The 16128-nt window shown below is 57.9% G+C and overlaps 3 protein-coding genes across 3 annotated transcripts; all 3 read right to left on the reverse strand.

The window, feature by feature from the left end:
- Positions 1-1336: 1336 nt before the first annotated feature.
- On the reverse strand, positions 1337-8203 carry BUD13 (BUD13 homolog). The gene is made up of 12 exons (XM_059829678.1): positions 8076-8203; positions 7696-7786; positions 7077-7161; positions 6843-6900; positions 5232-6090; positions 4979-5072; positions 4248-4360; positions 3757-3865; positions 3120-3258; positions 2599-2783; positions 2138-2219; positions 1337-1692 (listed from the first exon to the last, which is right to left on the reverse strand). Exons 1-12 carry the CDS (start codon positions 8201-8203, stop codon positions 1599-1601), a joined length of 2037 nt encoding a protein of 678 aa, XP_059685661.1. The 3' UTR covers positions 1337-1598.
- Positions 8204-8577: 374 nt separating this feature from the next.
- ZPR1 (ZPR1 zinc finger) lies at positions 8578-13211 on the reverse strand. The gene is made up of 14 exons (XM_059829711.1): positions 13092-13211; positions 12436-12597; positions 11974-12064; positions 11701-11771; positions 11418-11504; positions 11216-11338; positions 10994-11047; positions 10837-10903; positions 10470-10540; positions 9894-9983; positions 9686-9796; positions 9483-9569; positions 9131-9196; positions 8578-8722 (listed from the first exon to the last, which is right to left on the reverse strand). The coding sequence occupies exons 1-14, from the start codon at positions 13209-13211 to the stop codon at positions 8588-8590; spliced, it is 1335 nt and encodes a 444-aa protein (XP_059685694.1). The 3' UTR covers positions 8578-8587.
- A 286-nt stretch (positions 13212-13497) lies between these two features.
- On the reverse strand, positions 13498-14966 carry APOA5 (apolipoprotein A5). Its single transcript, XM_059829548.1, has 3 exons — positions 14918-14966; positions 14661-14772; positions 13498-14410 (listed from the first exon to the last, which is right to left on the reverse strand). Exons 1-3 carry the CDS (start codon positions 14964-14966, stop codon positions 13498-13500), a joined length of 1074 nt encoding a protein of 357 aa, XP_059685531.1.
- Positions 14967-16128: the final 1162 nt, after the last annotated feature.

The following is a 16128-nucleotide window of genomic DNA, read 5'->3' on the forward strand; positions in this document are numbered from 1 at the left end:
AGACTTCGGAAGAGCCGTTAGCAAAGCACAATTTGTTTGGCAGAGGCGACCACAGACGGCGATGGCCGCAGCAGACGTTATAGCCCATCCTTTTACCGGCAGGATGACAATTATTTACCCTCCTTGTCCCTGCCTTCGAAAAAACACCACTACACAAATTCCAGTAAAAAAGAAAGCTGTTATTTACAAGTGTACACACAGATTCTAGGACTGCCAGAAACATAACACAGTGAACAAAAAACAGGGGAGGAAGTCCCAAGACTCCCCCACCCCAGAGAAGACTTTGCCGTTAACGCTTCTCGCCCACAGCCCTCCTAGTGCTGGAGAATCACCGCCGGGAGCGGTTCTGAGGACTGGCCCCTGACCACTACTGAAGACAAGGCATTGCCATGGAAACTGCTGGCTGCGTTTAAGACAGGCTCCCCGGGACCCCAAGGAGAGCAACTGCGTTTATTTCCGCAAGTGCTTTCTCGCAAGCAGGGATTAAGGGAAGCTCTCTGCCCGGCCTCCAGCTCCAAGCCCGACAAATCTGATCGCAAGGGTTTACGCTTTGCGCTGAAGTGAGCCCCCCGCAGCAGTGCTGGGGAGGTGCCAAGCTATCAGCACCACTGTCCAGAGAGAAGTCTGGGGGGACCAAGCCGCCGCCGTTAGCTACTCCCAAACAAGGGTCGGGAAAGCACTTTAAACACCCTCCGTATGTTTATTTCCACAAGAAATTGACCCCCCAAGGAGTTGCGGGGGCTCCTGAAGATTTTGCTGTCAAATACAGCATCGTGGGTTGGTCTCACAACCTCCTGCAGGAGAGAGCCGGGGTGATGCACAGCAAGCAGCTTCCAGCTCAGACAGGGCTAGGAGAAGCTGAGCTTTACTAACTTCACTGCACGTCAGCAACTCCACGAACTAGAGGGCACAATAACTTAAGAGTGTCCTTTGGGTGTGCTGGGAAGGACACAGGGAGGATCGGACACCCGCCCACAAGCGAATCAGCTCACAGTACTAAGTAGTTTTAGGGCAGAGCTGCTCTCTGGAAGAACTCGACCACAACTGAAACTGCAACTGCCTTCTGGAACAGACTGACCTACTGGATGAGGTGAACTCTCCGGTGACCGAATGGTCAGCGTACTTCTACCATGAAGAAAAACCTGAGATTTAGGACACCTGAAAACTTGTGAACCACCCTCAGAGGACAAAGCATTTGGCATGAAACAATTAAGCATATAGTTTCTAGTTTGTTAGAAAAGTATTAAGCGGACCAGAGACCAACGTCTGCAGCACCTTATGGGGGAGCACCAGAGAGGCAAGGTACTCCGGCAGGCAGGGGCCACCACACCTCTCCTCCATGCTCAGCCACTGTGCTGCTCCAAGTAGCTGCAGTTCTCTGCACTCATCCTCTCTGGCTGACAGGAAAATCCTCTTTCGGCAGCTCTCCTCTAAATTCAGCCTTGGCTCTCGGAAGATGGTCCACTGGGATGCTGCGCGCCAAGGACAGGGCTTGCTCCAAGCAGAGCGAGCCACTCCTCATGGCTCTGGCAGTGACAGTAGGTGAACCTCTGCAGCATCAATTGGGGAGCGCTGCTCTGCGTGGTCCTTCATCTTGTTTACATGTCCTCGACGCTCCACTTGTACGCAAGCTCCTGAACCGCCTTCTTGTTGGCTATCCTGGCAAAGCGCTGCTGCTCAAATCCGTTGGACCTACAAAGTAATACCGAGAAGACCATGGGGCTGCTGCGCAGAAGCTCTTCTGAAGCAACGAAACTTTTTAGAGACATTATGAGTTTTCCACTGCTTTCACTCTGGCTCAGTTTCCACCTCCATCTGCGGTTAACAACAGTCAGCGTCTCTGAAGCAAGTTCTGCCACCTACATCCTGAGGACGAGCGGGTCTCTCCCTGCCTGCTGCCGGGCGGTCGCATCGCGGAAGCTGTTCGCACCCTTGCTGACAGCACCAGCCTCACTCCCTTCTGTCCCGGCCAAGTGCGTACTCATGATCCACGCGTAACTTAACACGTTCAACCTTACTATTGCTAACAATCTCGTTCATCTGGTCACTGGGAAACTTTACACTGTGAGCTCTTTGAAGCAAAAGCTCATTTATTTTTACTATTATTCTACCACGTCACTGTATGAGGAACACGTACCTGTCCACACCATCCCAGCGATGCCCGGGCCATATATTAAATCTGTTGAGTGGAGGTGCTGGTCCATTGTATCTAGGTTTTTCTAGAAAAAGAAAGAGCGATACAGCCTTTTACTACTTCGGCGCAAACACACGGTCACACCGTCAACCTCCGAGGTACATACAGGCAGAGCGCACAGGCCGCTTAACAGCCAACTACATCTCACAGAGGAAACTTCCAAAGACACGCTTAATCAAACCGGAGTCTGTAAGTCACAGATCCTGCTCTCTAAGCTAACAAATAACAGTAGCTGTTATGGTAACAAGCCAATAATAGCAAATACTGCTACTACGCTGACTCCAGAGAAGTAGTCCTTTAGAACGAAGCTGCTCTGGCAGTCTTAGGGTAGTTATTTAACAGCAGCTGTGTTTCTACACTGCTGGGGCCTTAAAGCATACACTGGTGTAACTCAACATCCAAACCTTTCTTTTCTTTGTTCTCTTTGGCCTTCCTTTTTTTGATTAAGTCAGCCATGGGGTCTCCTTCCCTCTCTTGCTCTCTCAGCATTCGATCCAGATCCTGGTCATCAATATAACGGGCCAACGGCTTCTGCATCTCTCTTATTGCATCTTCGACGTTCTGCTGCTGTTGCCTCCCCTGCGCTAGCCTGAAAACAGACACAAAGTTTCACTGCAAAACCAAGCAAACATTTATTGTGACTTGCTCAATTTGCAGGATCAATCACAGTCCCGAACTTCCGCTGCGTATACAGCATTCCCCATGCACATCCAGCAACGGAGGGAATAACTGAGGGGGTCTCCAAGACAAGTGGAACACGCACTCTCCTGGTCCCAGGCTCAAACTCAGAACGAAGGGACGTGCCACCAAAACCACCCACTGGAAGCGGTATCATTACCGGGCTAAAAAGCAAAGAGTGGCGAGTCCTAAGCTGTAATGCAAGGCCCAAAGCCCATGCTAGGGAGCTCTGGAGAACCTTACTTACCCTTTGCCCCATTTGGCATACTGCTCATCTCTCTCGGACTTCGCTTCAGCTTTCTGCCTCTGCTCCAGCCACTCCTGCGCGAGGTTCCGCTTGCGGCCTGACTTGTCTCGGAAGACGGTCTTAGAGTGTCGGGATTCCTCTGGAATGGGCAGATGCCTCAAGTCACGCGTTTTGCAACATTTCGCCGTCTCCAGACAATTCAGTGACTAACTGCAACTCATTACAACATTTTTTTCCCTTTCACTTCTTCTAGCCCCTCAAAGAGATTATCATCCAAAGCCAGGCAGGATCACAGCTCTGGCTTTTAGCTGCTGCGCCACACAGCCACGCTCGTACCCTGAGCTCTTTGAATATCAGCCTGCTTCTTCAGACTTGCAGACAGGGCAGAGAGAGAAAAAGCCTCTCACCCTCCCTACGAGTTCACTGGGATTGCTTTGAAACCACTGTTCATAAATCTTATTTCAGAGGCTCAGTGACCCTACCCAAGGAATCCATCAGCATGTCTAGATGCTGCTCCACAGGGATGCTCTCCATCAGCGCCCTAATACCAGGGCCTGACACAGCATCATCACGAGACAGCTGAAAGCAGAGAAAGAGAAAGCAAGCTGGTGCTCGTGCAGAGGTTTTATGTCCCTACCTTCCAAGTACTTGTTATTTCTCTCATGCCTCCTGAGCTCCTGCTGTTCCCTCCGCAGCACGTCAGCTGACACCAAGCCAGCTTTGACCCCAGATAACATCATGTTTGCCTGCAAATCAAACAAAAAATCACATTTACTGCTGGCTGAGAGCTGCCTGGCTCCAGAGGCATGGCGAGGGGAGGGCCCGAGATCAAGAGAGACAGGTCAGCAGAGACAGCCCTGTTACAAAGCCACTTCACTGGCATCCTCGCGAATAGCTTCCCCAGACCCCCAGAAACAGAGTGGACTGAGGCAGAGCTCCTCTCTCACACCTGTGTGAGAGGTGAGCACCTGCCTCGCACCTCTTCTTACTGCAAGCAGAGGGTCTGGCACGGCTGCATACATGATGTATACAAATTGTGGAGTAGAAATTTCGTAAGTCGTTGGACTTTTACAGTTTTCTATCACCAGGAAGTAATCTACAGCTTAAATGGAAAGATGCAATGTTTACCTTCTTGGGAGATCCCTTAGCATCACGGTGGCGATGAGGTGAGAGGTCATGGGGACTCCTTGAACGATCCTTTCCGGCTGGCAGAGTCCGTCGTGGAGGAGATAAATCAGAGTCTGAAGATCTGCTCTGATTCTGTTTGAGAAGGCCGCGCTTAGGGGAATCGCTGCGTACATGGCCTAGCCTGCGGTCTGCATCAGAGGCGTTCCGGGTACCCCACCGTGGAGATGGAGGGTCAGAGTCGTGCCTCAGGCGCCTCTGAGGCGAGGGCACCTGCCTAAGCTTTTTCGTGGCTGGAGAAGCACCTGCAGTAAAGGCATATACTAACTAAAAATCACAGAATTAGACAGAATTAGTCCCACGAAAGGACTAAACATGGTGGTGCATGAGGTTAACTCCTAGAAAAATCAAGACCTTAAGAGAAGACAAGCTGTAAGGAAAAGACAAGTACATGACAAGAGTCTGTGAATTATCTTCCTTCTGAACGCGTACTGCCTGGAGACAGGGTTTAAACTGTTTTCCTTTCGGACATGTTTAAGCCTTAACCAGCTAACTCTTCGGTTAATTCTAGTCCAGCTGATGAAAAAACAGAATTACAAGAACCAGCTGTACCAACAGAAGCGACAACCTATCCCTACTAATTCCACGCCACTCACCTCTCAGGACCATGCAAACAGGGTCGCAGAGAGGGCAGCCAGCAAAGCACAGGACAGATAGAACAGTCTTCTACCCACACCCACCTTTTGTTCTGCTCTGCTTTTTCAGATTAGGTGACCCAGTCTTCTTTCTCCAAGGCGGTGATGAGTCTGGGTCAGAATCATACCTCTTCTTCTGTGGAGGAGATAGATCTGGAGTAGCCTGACGCTTCTGACGTGACAAGGACTTATCAGAGATGCCATGCCTGAGCTGAGATTGCTCTCCTTGGACTCCCCCTGATCGTGACTTGTCTGTGGTTTTGCAGCCCTTTTTCCCCATTGCTGAACTGACTCTCTTTGGAGAGACATCCGGGGAGTCATGACGCTGCCTCCTGGGAGGTGACAGGTCAGGCGAGTCATGACGCTGCTGTCCTTGGGGAGAGAGGTACAGGGAGCCATTGTGCTTCCTTCTCGGTGGGGAGAGGTCCGGGGAGTCGTGGCGCTGTCGCATGGGAGGTGACAGATCTGGAGAGTCGTGGCGCTTCCTTCTCGGTGGGGAGAGGTCCGGAGAGTCGTGGCGCTTCCTTCTCGGTGGGGAGAGGTCCGGAGAGTCGTGGCGCTTCCTTCTCGGTGGGGAGAGGTCCGGGGAGTCGTGGCGCTTCCTTCTCGGTGGGGAGAGGTCCGGGGAGTCGTGGCGCTTCCTTCTCGGTGGGGAGAGGTCCGGGGAGTCGTGGCGCTTCCTTCTCGGTGGGGAGAGGTCCGGGGAGTCGTGGCGCTTCCTTCTCGGTGGGGAGAGGTCCGGGGAGTCGTGGCGCTTCCTTCTCGGCGGGGAGAGGTCCGGGGAGTCGTGGCACTGCCGCCTGGGAGGCAAGAGGTTGGCGGAATTGTTTCTCTGTTGCCGGGGAGGGGACAGATCCGGGGAGTCGTGGCACTGTTGCCGGGGAGGGGACAGATCCGGCGAATGGTAGCGCTTCCTTCTTGGCGGGGAGAGGTCCAGGGAGTCGTGGCGCTGCCGCCTGGGAAGCAAGAGGTTGGCGGAATTGTTTCTCTGTTGCCGGGGAGGGGACAGATCCGGGGAGTCATGGCGCTGTCGCCTTGGAGGCGAGAGGTTGGGGGAGTCGTGGCGCTGTCGCCTGGGAGGGGACAGATCCCGGGAGTCGTGGTGCTGTTGCCCTGGAGGCGATTTGTCTGGGGAGTCGTGCAGCAGTCTCCTTGGTGACGAGCTGTCGGGGGAGTCATGACGCTGTCGCCTGGGAGGGGAGGAGAAGGTCAAAACAAGAGTCAGATTTTTGTTTGTTTCGTTGTCTCCAGGCTGGAAACAAAAAACAAATAGGACCTGTAAAGCTAGCAGTAGTGGTCAAGGATGAAAACAACTTTCTGAACGCTAATTCATACTTGATTCTGCACCTCCGTGTGATGACCTGCATCACTGAGCTGCGGACTTCCCAAAGTAGACCCCAGAAGCCCTCCAAGGCAACCTGGATCACAAGAAAGCTGTAATTTTAAAGTCTCCAGAGACCCTTGCGACACTCAGACTACAAGACCTATTTTGTGCCCTTGTATAACCATCTTCTCACAAGGAAATGCCCCATCACACTCTCTCAGAGAGCCTGGACGCTGTGCGACCACAGAGCATCCCACAGATGCTTTCAGAAAAGAGGCATGTTATAACACCACCATCCCCACTGCATTTTAGATCTATCGTGAGTCATCACCCAGATATCTCTCACACTCAGAGGATTGCGGGACAGCCGCTCGCGTATCATGCAGAAACCTAGAGAGCATGCTGCCTGCCAGTTCCGCCCCCCTCACCCCAGGCAGAGGTTATTCAACAGTAGAAAAGGAATCCCTGCACGTGCCACTTCTCACATTTCAGAGTAAAGCATTTAGAAACTGCAGAACAAGACAGACGATATCAGAACACAGGCGCTGACCGACAGAATTTCTAGTTGAAGCCCCGTACCTCATGGTAGATTTGGCAGGTACTGAAACATCCGAACTTTGCGAGTCTTCATTTTGGTCTAAACAAAAACAATCAGAAAGTCACCATCGTTAGGGTTCTCCACAGTTCATGAGCTCTTCAGCATTTGAAGGATTTTTTTTATTTTTTTTTAGCTAGTATTATTTTTAATTTGCAACCTCATTGTTTAGAGCAGTTAAACATCCAGGGAGAGAGAGTGGAAAGGTCTGATCTCACCTCCTAAAAGCTTCCATTTAGTATTTGTTCGGAATTCCTCCATGAGCTTCACTTCATCTGGACGCTCATCAATAAATTCTGCCACCTGAAGATAAAACAGAGTAAACAACATGGCTTTAAGGAAAACAAAAGAAAGGATTTCTACTCTCCAACACAAATAAATTAGCATAATTGCACTGATGTGCAGCTGATGTGTGACCATCATTTAGCTGCCTTCCTACAGGCGGATCTCACAACAATTTTTCCAAAGCCTTTGCCTTCAACGTTTATCTCTTTGCCGCCAAGATCTCCAGCCCGTGCCACAAGCCACGCTGCAGTGGTCAGCAGGCTCTGGCAATCACACGGTCACCTTCTGCCTTGCCTCCAGCGGCTGCTTTAAAGCTGTGAGAACCACCGTGTTGGCCCTACCACTTGCTTTTGGCACTTGTGAAAAGGCAAATACGTAAAGAACGGGCTACTTTTCTCTGCGGGGAGCTAATTCCAGCCCCTTGTGCTTAGGCCAGGAAAACTCACCCAGAGGTGGGTTTGGCAAGCGCTTTCCACAGGGGGACACGAGGCGGACCGTAAGGAGAACAGATTTAGTCTGTGAAACCGCGTTTTGACGCAATTTCCTGCTCACCACAGGCATGTCCCCTTCGTCCTCCTCCTCCTCCTTCTCCTGGACAGCAGCAATGCTATTCCAGCTGACGTCGTCGTCCACAATCCGCATCCTGGGAGCGGGGAGAGGGGCCCTGCGGTCAGGCCAACAGCAAGGGAAGGGGCCGCCCGACCGCTGCCCGCGGGTGGGAAGGGGCGCGGGGGCATTTCTAGCCTGGGGGGGGGACCCTGGGGAGCGCCCCGGGCCCGCGGGACGAGGATAAGGGGCTCGGAAGCGGGTCCCGGCGGGCGGGGCGGCGGGAGCTCCCAGGCCGAGGCCCAAGAGACAACGCGGAGGGTCGGGCCTGCCGCGAAAGGCCGCTGCCGGCGCGGGCCGCGGCCTCCCCTTTCCCCGCGACTCACCCGCCTCTGCCGGCGCCGCCCGGCGGCTTCTTCTTGCGGCGGCGGCGGGGCTGGGCGGCCTCGGCGGCGGCCGGCCCGCTCAGGTACCGCCGCAGGTACTCGGCCTTGGACAGCCCCTGCGCCGCCATTATGCCGCCAGACAGAAGGGACGGCGACGCGCGGCGGTGGGCGGGGCCGGGAATGGGCGGGGCCAGAGGCGGTGGGCGGTGCCAGGGGCGGGGTAGGAGCGGTGGGCGGGGCCAGCAGCAGCAGCAGGCGGACAGCGCTCCTCCATCAACACCGTTTATTGGGGGGCCGCAGCCCCGGGGGCACCCCGACGCGCCCACCCCGCGCCCCAGCAGCAGCACGCCTCCGGGGGAGACCCCGCCGACGATCCCCGCCGCCTTCGGGCTGGAGCGGCTTCCCTGGGGCAGGCGCGCACCCCGGGGAGGGGAGAGGGGCCGTGGCCCCCAACAAGTCCTGGTCCCTGGAGCCGTCGGGGGAAGAGGCCGAAGGGGTCCGGCTGCGCCCGGCTACCGGCCCGAGGCTCCCTCCAATTCATAGCCCTCCGTCTTCATGTCGTTCAGGCCCAGGTCTTCGTTCTGCTCAAACGTACGCTCGTAGCGCTCCACTTTCAGCTCCGGGTCCTCTTCTGGGGCGTAGACGTTCTGCGGGGTGAGACAGAGGCCTCCTTCACACCCCTCTTCCCAAAGTCTGGGGCGCCGGCACTCCTCAGCAGCACCCCGGCAAGAGGCTTCAGACAAGATTCACACCCCACACACCCCACCCCCCAAGGGCAAGACTTCTCCATCACCCCACAGAGAGCACAACTCAGGCCAGACCAGACCACCACCTTCCCAGCCCCTGATCCCGGGGAGCAGGCACAGCTCCCGCCTTCCTTCCCACAAAGCCACCAGCAGTTTCCTTTCCCTGGACAGAGCCTGCAGCAACCCATTCGCTACCAGAGCCCCAAAGGGAGCCCTGCCTGCCAACACACATCAGGGAAATAAAGAAGATCCACTCAAACTGCTCAGGAGACCTCAAGGAGTCCATCTTTCAAGCGCACAACACTGTACCTGAAGATAGCTGTTGCCTGCAGGGTCATCCATGATGAAGTGAGCCTTTGTCTTTCCCTCTGTGATCTGCAGAAAGAGAGCACGTCCAGGCGTTAAAGCTCTTTCTGATCCTTCAGCACTTCTGGCACCAAGACATTCGCAGCATGCTTTAGACCGTTCTCACGTTTTCCTCAGTTAAAAAACAGTTAATAGCTTGATAAAACAAGCGAGGACACGGCCAGGCAAGCGTGGAACAGCTAGAAAAGGTAAGGCAATGCTTGCCAAGGAGGTTCTGTTAAACATACTTCATAGCTGCAGTGACAGTGGCAACAACCACACTGCAGAGCACGGAAAATTAAGAGAGTGCGCCCACCTCATGCAGTTTCCCAATGAACTCTTGCAGCTTTTCCGTTTTGCTGGGCGTAGAGCTGTCCCCCAGCGTGAAGGGGTTTCTCTCAACCTGGAAGAGCAGACCCACTCACTCAGCCAGCTGTGAGACACCCAGCCCCACAGCCAGGCCAAATATCCACGCAGTGGGGTCTGAGCTCCACCAGGCAGCAGCGCAGGACCGCTCACCAGGTCTCTGATGTCCTTCAGCAGCCCTTCCAGCGTGGTGAACTTCCCGCCCAGCGCTCCCATCCCCAGCTCGAACTCCAGCTCTGGGATCTCCACGCTGCACGTCTCTGACTGCAAGGGCAAGCACCCCGTGAGTCCCCACAGATGAACGGCTGGGCCCCACGCACCCACCGCGGGAGGACGGGGCAGCTCTCCAAAGGCACCGTACCTTTAGGATATCCCTTGTCATGTCGGAAGGGTCTGTAATCCGAAGGGTAATCCTGGTGCCTTGCGGTTCAATTGCTCCTCCGGACTTCACCTAGGAACACCCAGCAGTCAGCTTCATGGACTTGTATACTTAAATCACGCCATGACGCTTTAAGAGGGTCTACTCCGGCAGCTCAGGGGCCACTTCAAACCTGGGGACGGTGCCTTAACCCAGGGGACTTGAGCAGGTGTGGAGATGGCTGAACAGAACTCTTCATGATCAAATTCTCCTCCTTCACTCGTTTAGGAAGGCAAGTCAGACCCAGCCCAGCCTCGCTGCACGTGCCAGCCTCTGCACAGCTCACGTACGGTCTGGCCCCCACCCAGAAGCAAGCAAGGCAGCTCTACTACACCCAGCGCAACGCACCTCATGACACCGCCCGTAAATCCAGCCCCCCTCCTGGCCTGCCTTCCCAAACAGCTGCATTGTGAAGCCCAGACCAGGGACTCTGAGAAACACCTACCCACGGAAGCACAGAACACCACTCCCCCTCCCACCACCCCACCAAAAAAAAGGGTCAGTAGTTTTCTGGCTCACCTCATTTGTCCTGTGCCCACAGGAGTCACAGTTTGTGGCCATGATAATCACCTCCTTGAAGTGTGGGATTTCTGGAGCAGACAGTCAAGGAAAACTCAACGAAAGGAAAGTCTCAGAGAAGCAGCCCGCACCCTCTTTGTGGCCTCAGTCCTTCCTGAGGTATTGCAGGAGCTTGCTAGGAAGTTGTGATTGGCACTGAGACAGACTGGCACCCTGACAGGCTCTACTAGAAATAATTTCTTCAAGCCTTACAGGTGCAGCAGGAAGAGACATGGGTCAGCAGACAGAGTCTCACCCCCACGCTGGCCTCTGTGGAGACCGCCGGTGAGGGCACCCATCTGCGCCCACACGCTCACTCAAAGGATACGCACTAACTTCATATTTGTGTTAGCTGGAGCGTTGCACTCGGGGCAGTTGGTGTTGAACTGCAGCACCTGGGTCACAGGAACGGAAAGGAGAATCAGAGAGTCCCAGCTAGCCTGTCCCAGGTGCCAGAGTCACCCAGGCACTGCAAAGTCACCCACCTCATTCCTCAGATCCTCCGCAGAATCAGCTGGCTTCTCATCCAACTCCTCTCCCTGCAAGAGGGGACACCAGAAGCAGCATTAACTTCTGGTTCCTTAATTCACGGTCTCCCAGAGAGCGAGGGGACTGATCAGCCCTGCTCCCCCAGGCCAAGAGCACGCAAGGGCCCGCTGGCCTCGTGCGTGCAGCAGGCCAACAACACGGCAGCAGCTCCCCGTTACCTCCAGTCCCAGCAGGGCAGCCTGCTGGGGAGTCCTCCTGTAGTGAGTGACCACGAGAGCGTCATCCTTCCGCGGCGCATGAGGGTTCTCCACAAAGCTGTTCCCTGAAGGATCGTCTATGATCTACGGGGGAGCGAAGCCTTAGGAAGCCATCCCGCGCTCCCCCCGTGTGGAAAGGGGCTGCACTCTTGCGCATACTCACAAAGGTGAAGGGGGAATGTACTTCTTTCAGCTGCTTTAGTTTACCAATGAACTCATCTATTTTATTTGCTACCTCTTCATCTGTCGCCTGCAAAAGAGGACACGTTTCAGACCGATGCCAGGGGCAGCCCAGAGCTGAAGCCAACACTGACAACAGCGCAAACCAGAGAGCCCATAACGCTCTTCTCATCAGCAGTGTACAATGCCAACAGGCAGAGGATGAACAAAATAAGCATTTGCCAAGCAGGCGTCCCTGAGGAGCTTCCCCTTTCACGGCATCTTACCCTGCGGACGGGCTGGTCCTGCTCCAGGCCTGCGACAGCTCTGTCAATTATCCCTTCGATGGTGGTAAGAACTTTAGAAGGAAACAGAAGCGACAGCACCGTTAAGTACACAACAACGGTGCTACCCAACCTGCCAGCTCCTACCGATCCCTGGCAGCCTCCAGACATTGGCCCGGTCAAGCTTATTTGACCCAACAGACAGGAGGCCAGGTCCTTCACCGGTGCCTACCACGCACCCGCCAGCACGCCGAGGGGTGCAGGCCGCGTACCCACCTCCCTTCTGGGTGAAAGCAGGGATCTCAAAGTCCAGCTCCGGAATTTGAGCCATAGCACAGTCGGTCTTCACCACTTCCCTGTTCATGTCCTGCACAGGACAGTTGAGGAGCGGCATTAGGATCCCCAAAAGGGCCAGGAGCTCCCACATGCTAAGCGACCACACTGGGGTCCGCAGCGCCCGCCAAAGTGACGGCATTAGCTCCAGGCCAGCTTTAGCAGCCTCTGTTTGCGGAGGAGCACGCCAGGAATATGCATGTGTTGGGCTTTAAATGGTTACTGCCAAACAAATAACGCTATTTCTCAAACGTCACAGAAGATGAACACTTTATTGCTCAAGCAAGACCAGCTTGTGAGTGAGAAAGGTGTGCACAAGGCACCTGTGAGGCAGCTCCCTGCTGCCCTGGCACAGGGGCAGTACCAGCCCCGCTGCTGGGGAAGGAGAGGGGAGCCCCAGCTCACCTGACGGGAGGTGACAGCCAGGGTGTAGCGCACGCCCTGCTCCTGGATCCTGCCTGCGGACTGGATCTCCGTGTTGGACCAGGAGCAGCTGTCGCAGGCGAAGGAGCTGACAATGATCTCTTTGAAGAAGGGGATCCTGGTGAGCAGGAGCCGCGTCACCCCCTGCGGCAGCGAAGGGCCACATGGGAACCCGAGTCCTCAGGGCGCAGTTTCCTCCAGGCCCCATATTCGTGCCAACATCCCCCCCCCGGGCAGGTCCCCAACCCCGAGCCCTGCCACCCTCCCTCCGAAACACCCAACCTCCTCTCACCTCCCAGCAGGCCCTGTCTATCCCCTCCTGCCTCCCACTGACCCCCTGCCTGCCCCACGCCAGCCCCCCAGAGCCTACCACACACACCCCCGCCCCGCTCCGGGACAAGCTGTGGCCCCCGGCAGGTCCCTCCCCGGTCCTGCCCCTCACTCACCCCGCAGGCCCCTGTACCCGGCCGCGGAGGCCGCTGTGGCCCTGGCCCTGGCCCGGGCCCGCCCCGGCCAGGCCCCTGTCCTGTCCCCCCGCCGGCTCCCGTACCCGGCCCCAGCCCTCTGAGCCCCGCAGGCCGCTGTGGCCTGGGCCTGCCCCCCCCCCAGCGCGCCCCGCCAGGCCCCGCCCGCCTCACGTTGCGGAAGCAGTTCATGCACAGAGACTCGATCTCGGCCGGCCGCTGCTCGCCGTCCTCGGCGCTGAGGGGCCGGAACAGGGGCCCCCCCGCCGCCTCCACCGCCCCCAGCGCCGACATGCTGCTGCCGCCGCCGCCGGAACCGCTCCGCTCCCCGCCGCGCCTGCGCGCTGCACGGTCACGTGAGGCGGGGCGGTCACGTGAGGCGGGGCGGTCACGTGAGGAGGCGGCGAGGCCCGGCCCGGTCCGCGATGGCGGCGCCTTTATTGCGGTTCAGCTTGACCGAGCCGGCCCCGCCCCGCCCGGCCCCGCCGCCCGCGGCCCCCGCGCCCCCCCGGGGAGGGCCCGCGGCCTCCTCCCGCCGCACGGCCCCTCTGCCCCCCTCCTTCCGCCTCCCCCCGGCCCCTCAGTGGGCCTCGCCGCCCCGCTCGCTCAGGCTGTGGGCCAGGTCTCTCCAGAGGGCGTCGAGGCGGGCGTGCAGGTCCTCCACGGCGGGCGGGCCGTCCTGGAGGTCCCCCGGGTGGGAGGGCCGGGAGGAGAGCTTCAGTCTCATCTCCTCCGTCTCCTGGTCGAGGGCCCGGGTGAAGTCCTGGATCTGGAGGTACGTGTCCCTCCGGAACTCCTCCACCCGCCGCTGCACCTCCCGGGCCAGCTCCTCCGTGTAGTGGTCCGTGGGGGCCGGCGGCTCCCGCAGGCTGCCGGGGTAGAGGCTCAGCTTCACCTTGAGCTGCTCCAGGTTCCTCTGGATCTTCTGGTGGAGGTCCCTCGCGTTCTGGGTCAGCTTGGCGGAGAGCTCCTGGATGTGCTGGTTGAGCTGCTCCGGGCTGGCCTGGGCATGGGGGACGATGTTTCTGTGCAGCTCCTCCACGTTGCGGTGGATCTCGGTCACCAGCCTGTCCGCGTAGGGGTGGAAAATGTCCTTCACCTGGTCTGTGTGGAACGCGATCTTGTCGGCGTAATGAGCCATGAACCTCTGGACCTCGTCCGCGCCCTCCAGGAGCTGAGCCGTCACCTCCCGGCTGGGCATAAGGTGTCGCCGGAGCTCCCGGGCTTTCAGGGACACCTGGTCCAGGAGCTCCTCGGTGAATGGTTGCAGCCGGTAGCGAAGATCTTCCAGGTGCTTGCCGACCTTGTGGTGGACCTCGTCCACATATGGGGACAGTTTCACTCTCAGGCTCTCCAGCTCTTTCCTGATGAGTTTCCGCAGGCTGTCCGAGTCGTGGTAGAGCCGGGGCTGGACGCCTCTGTTGAGGGGCGCCAGCTTCTCCAGGAAGTTTCCCATGTAGCTGACCCCATCCTGAATACTTTCCTTCAGGTTTCTGCACGAGAGAGCAGATGTAGTTACTGAGCACCCCTGACTTACTGCAGCATTTCCGCTATGCCCTAACACACCCATAATAAAAGCTGTTGGCAGCCCTGAGGGCCGTTCCCATGAGCTCTTCTGTCCCCAGGGAAAGAGGAACAGGGGCTGATGTGTGTCGGTGGGGCCTGGGGGGAGCCTGCGGAGGGACCGCAGGCGGTTACCCAGGATGGACGCTGCGAGGCAAGCCCCCAGAGCAGCGTACTCACACTATGTCCCTGCCCAGCTTGCTGCTCTGGCCGTGCTCTGGGCTGTCCTTGTCGCTCGTCAGCTGGCTGAGGTACTCCCAGAAGCCGCTCCTTGCCAGCTCGGCCGGTGACACTGCAGGCAGGAGAGCAGCGGTTAGCGGCGCGGCCGTGGTGCTGCCCACCCCCGACTCTGCCCTCCTGCCCAGCCCACGTCCCGGCTTTGCCCTGTCCCGCTGCCGCCAGCCAGCCCCAAGTGAGCTCCTCCGCTCAGCACCCACCTGGTAAGGTGGCCAGGAGGGCGAGGAGAAGCGCAGCCTTCAGAGGCATGGTCTGCTGGGCCTGCATGCCGCCGTGCTGCGGGCAGAGAGAGCAGAGGAGCACGTTAGCTCATGCCGCGGTGCAGGTCTCCTCTCCGAGCGCTCACGGGTCGGTGGTCCCTGTGCTTCACGCCCCCCCTTGCTGCTTTCTGCAAGGCCCTCGCTCCTGGGGTCCCCCGTAACACAACCAGCACCCACGTGAAATGACCCCCAGCTCCTCTGGCCGGAGAAAGTTACACCAGGCGTGAGGTGCCCCTGCCCACACCGGCTCGGCGGGGCTGCCCCCGGCCCCTCACCTGGCTACTGGTCGCCTTCCGTGTCCCTCCTGCTGGGAGCTGGCCCGCAGCTCCCTATATATACACCCGGCGGGAGGCAGAAGAGCGCGAGCGATAAGGCGCATCCGCAGGGGTAGGCTTTTTGGACCTCACTCCGTGTAAACACAACGTGGAGGTCCGCGGACGTTCCTGAGAGGTGACGTGGGGGCCGTCACCTGACCGCCAGCTGCCCCTTCGCCTGCCCCACACCGCTCCCGTCCCACCGCCCCGGCCAGCCTGACCTGGCCACGGGCAGCCTTAACCCCCTCGGGGCTGCGAGGCTGCGCTGCCCTGCCCCTCCCCGAGCATTTCCCAGGCAGAGATCTCGCGCCGGAGCTCCCCGAAGGCCGGCCGGCCGCCGTCCCGCTGAATCAGCCCTTGTTTTCCCTGCGATAAGGGAGCCCTGGTGCTTGCTTTGCAGGTTTCTCGGGGCGAGGCTGACCCTGCCCTCGCAGCCGACCTTCACGTGGCAGAGGAAGCGGTGCACGGGAGCTGCCGGGGTGGCAAGGGGTGCCGAGCAGCGGGACGGGGACGTGGATGCGGATGCCGGCTGTGGCTTGCTGGCAGGCAGCTCCTGGCCTGTGGGCTTACAGCCCAAATTGGGGGAAAGGGAGCCTGGACCCCCGGGATGGGGCCAGGGTGGGTGCGGGAGGACGAGCCTGGCTCTGGCTGTGCTGGGGAATGGTGAAACGAGCACAGTGGCCATGTCTGCAGCCCGGACAAAAGACCACACCTTCCAGGTGGGCTGCCACCTTGCAAACCGCCAGCTGCACGGCCCTGCTTCCCGCCGGGATACCAAACCCGCTGCGTTTTGGTGTGTTTCCTTTGCAAGTTGCCTGTCCCCCAGGAAAAAAAAAA

Source organism: Gavia stellata, chromosome 26, assembly GCF_030936135.1.
Source record: "Gavia stellata isolate bGavSte3 chromosome 26, bGavSte3.hap2, whole genome shotgun sequence".
NCBI classification, from domain to species: Eukaryota; Metazoa; Chordata; class Aves; order Gaviiformes; family Gaviidae; genus Gavia; species Gavia stellata.

Coding starts and splice junctions, on each gene's coding strand:
- ZPR1 (XM_059829711.1), bottom strand. CDS start 13,211: ATGTCGGCGCTGGGGGCGGTGGAGGCGGCGGGGGGGCCCCTGTTCCGG. Junction 12,598..13,091: donor GCATGAACTGCTTCCGCAAC/GTGAGGCGGGCG, acceptor TCGCTGCCGCAG/GGGGTGACGCGGCTCCTGCT. Junction 9,197..9,482: donor TCATTGGGAAACTGCATGAG/GTGGGCGCACTC, acceptor CTCTTTCTGCAG/ATCACAGAGGGAAAGACAAA.
- APOA5 (XM_059829548.1), bottom strand. CDS start 14,966: ATGCCTCTGAAGGCTGCGCTTCTCCTCGCCCTCCTGGCCACCTTACCA. Junction 14,773..14,917: donor CCTCCTGGCCACCTTACCAG/GTGGGTGCTGAG, acceptor TCCTGCCTGCAG/TGTCACCGGCCGAGCTGGCA. Junction 14,411..14,660: donor AAGCTGGGCAGGGACATAGT/GTGAGTACGCTG, acceptor TCTCTCGTGCAG/AAACCTGAAGGAAAGTATTC.
- BUD13 (XM_059829678.1), bottom strand. CDS start 8,203: ATGGCGGCGCAGGGGCTGTCCAAGGCCGAGTACCTGCGGCGGTACCTG. Junction 4,361..4,978: donor GAGCAGAACAAAAGGTGGGT/GTGGGTAGAAGA, acceptor GCAGATCTTCAG/ACTCTGATTTATCTCCTCCA. Junction 3,866..4,247: donor CTAAGGGATCTCCCAAGAAG/GTAAACATTGCA, acceptor TTTGATTTGCAG/GCAAACATGATGTTATCTGG.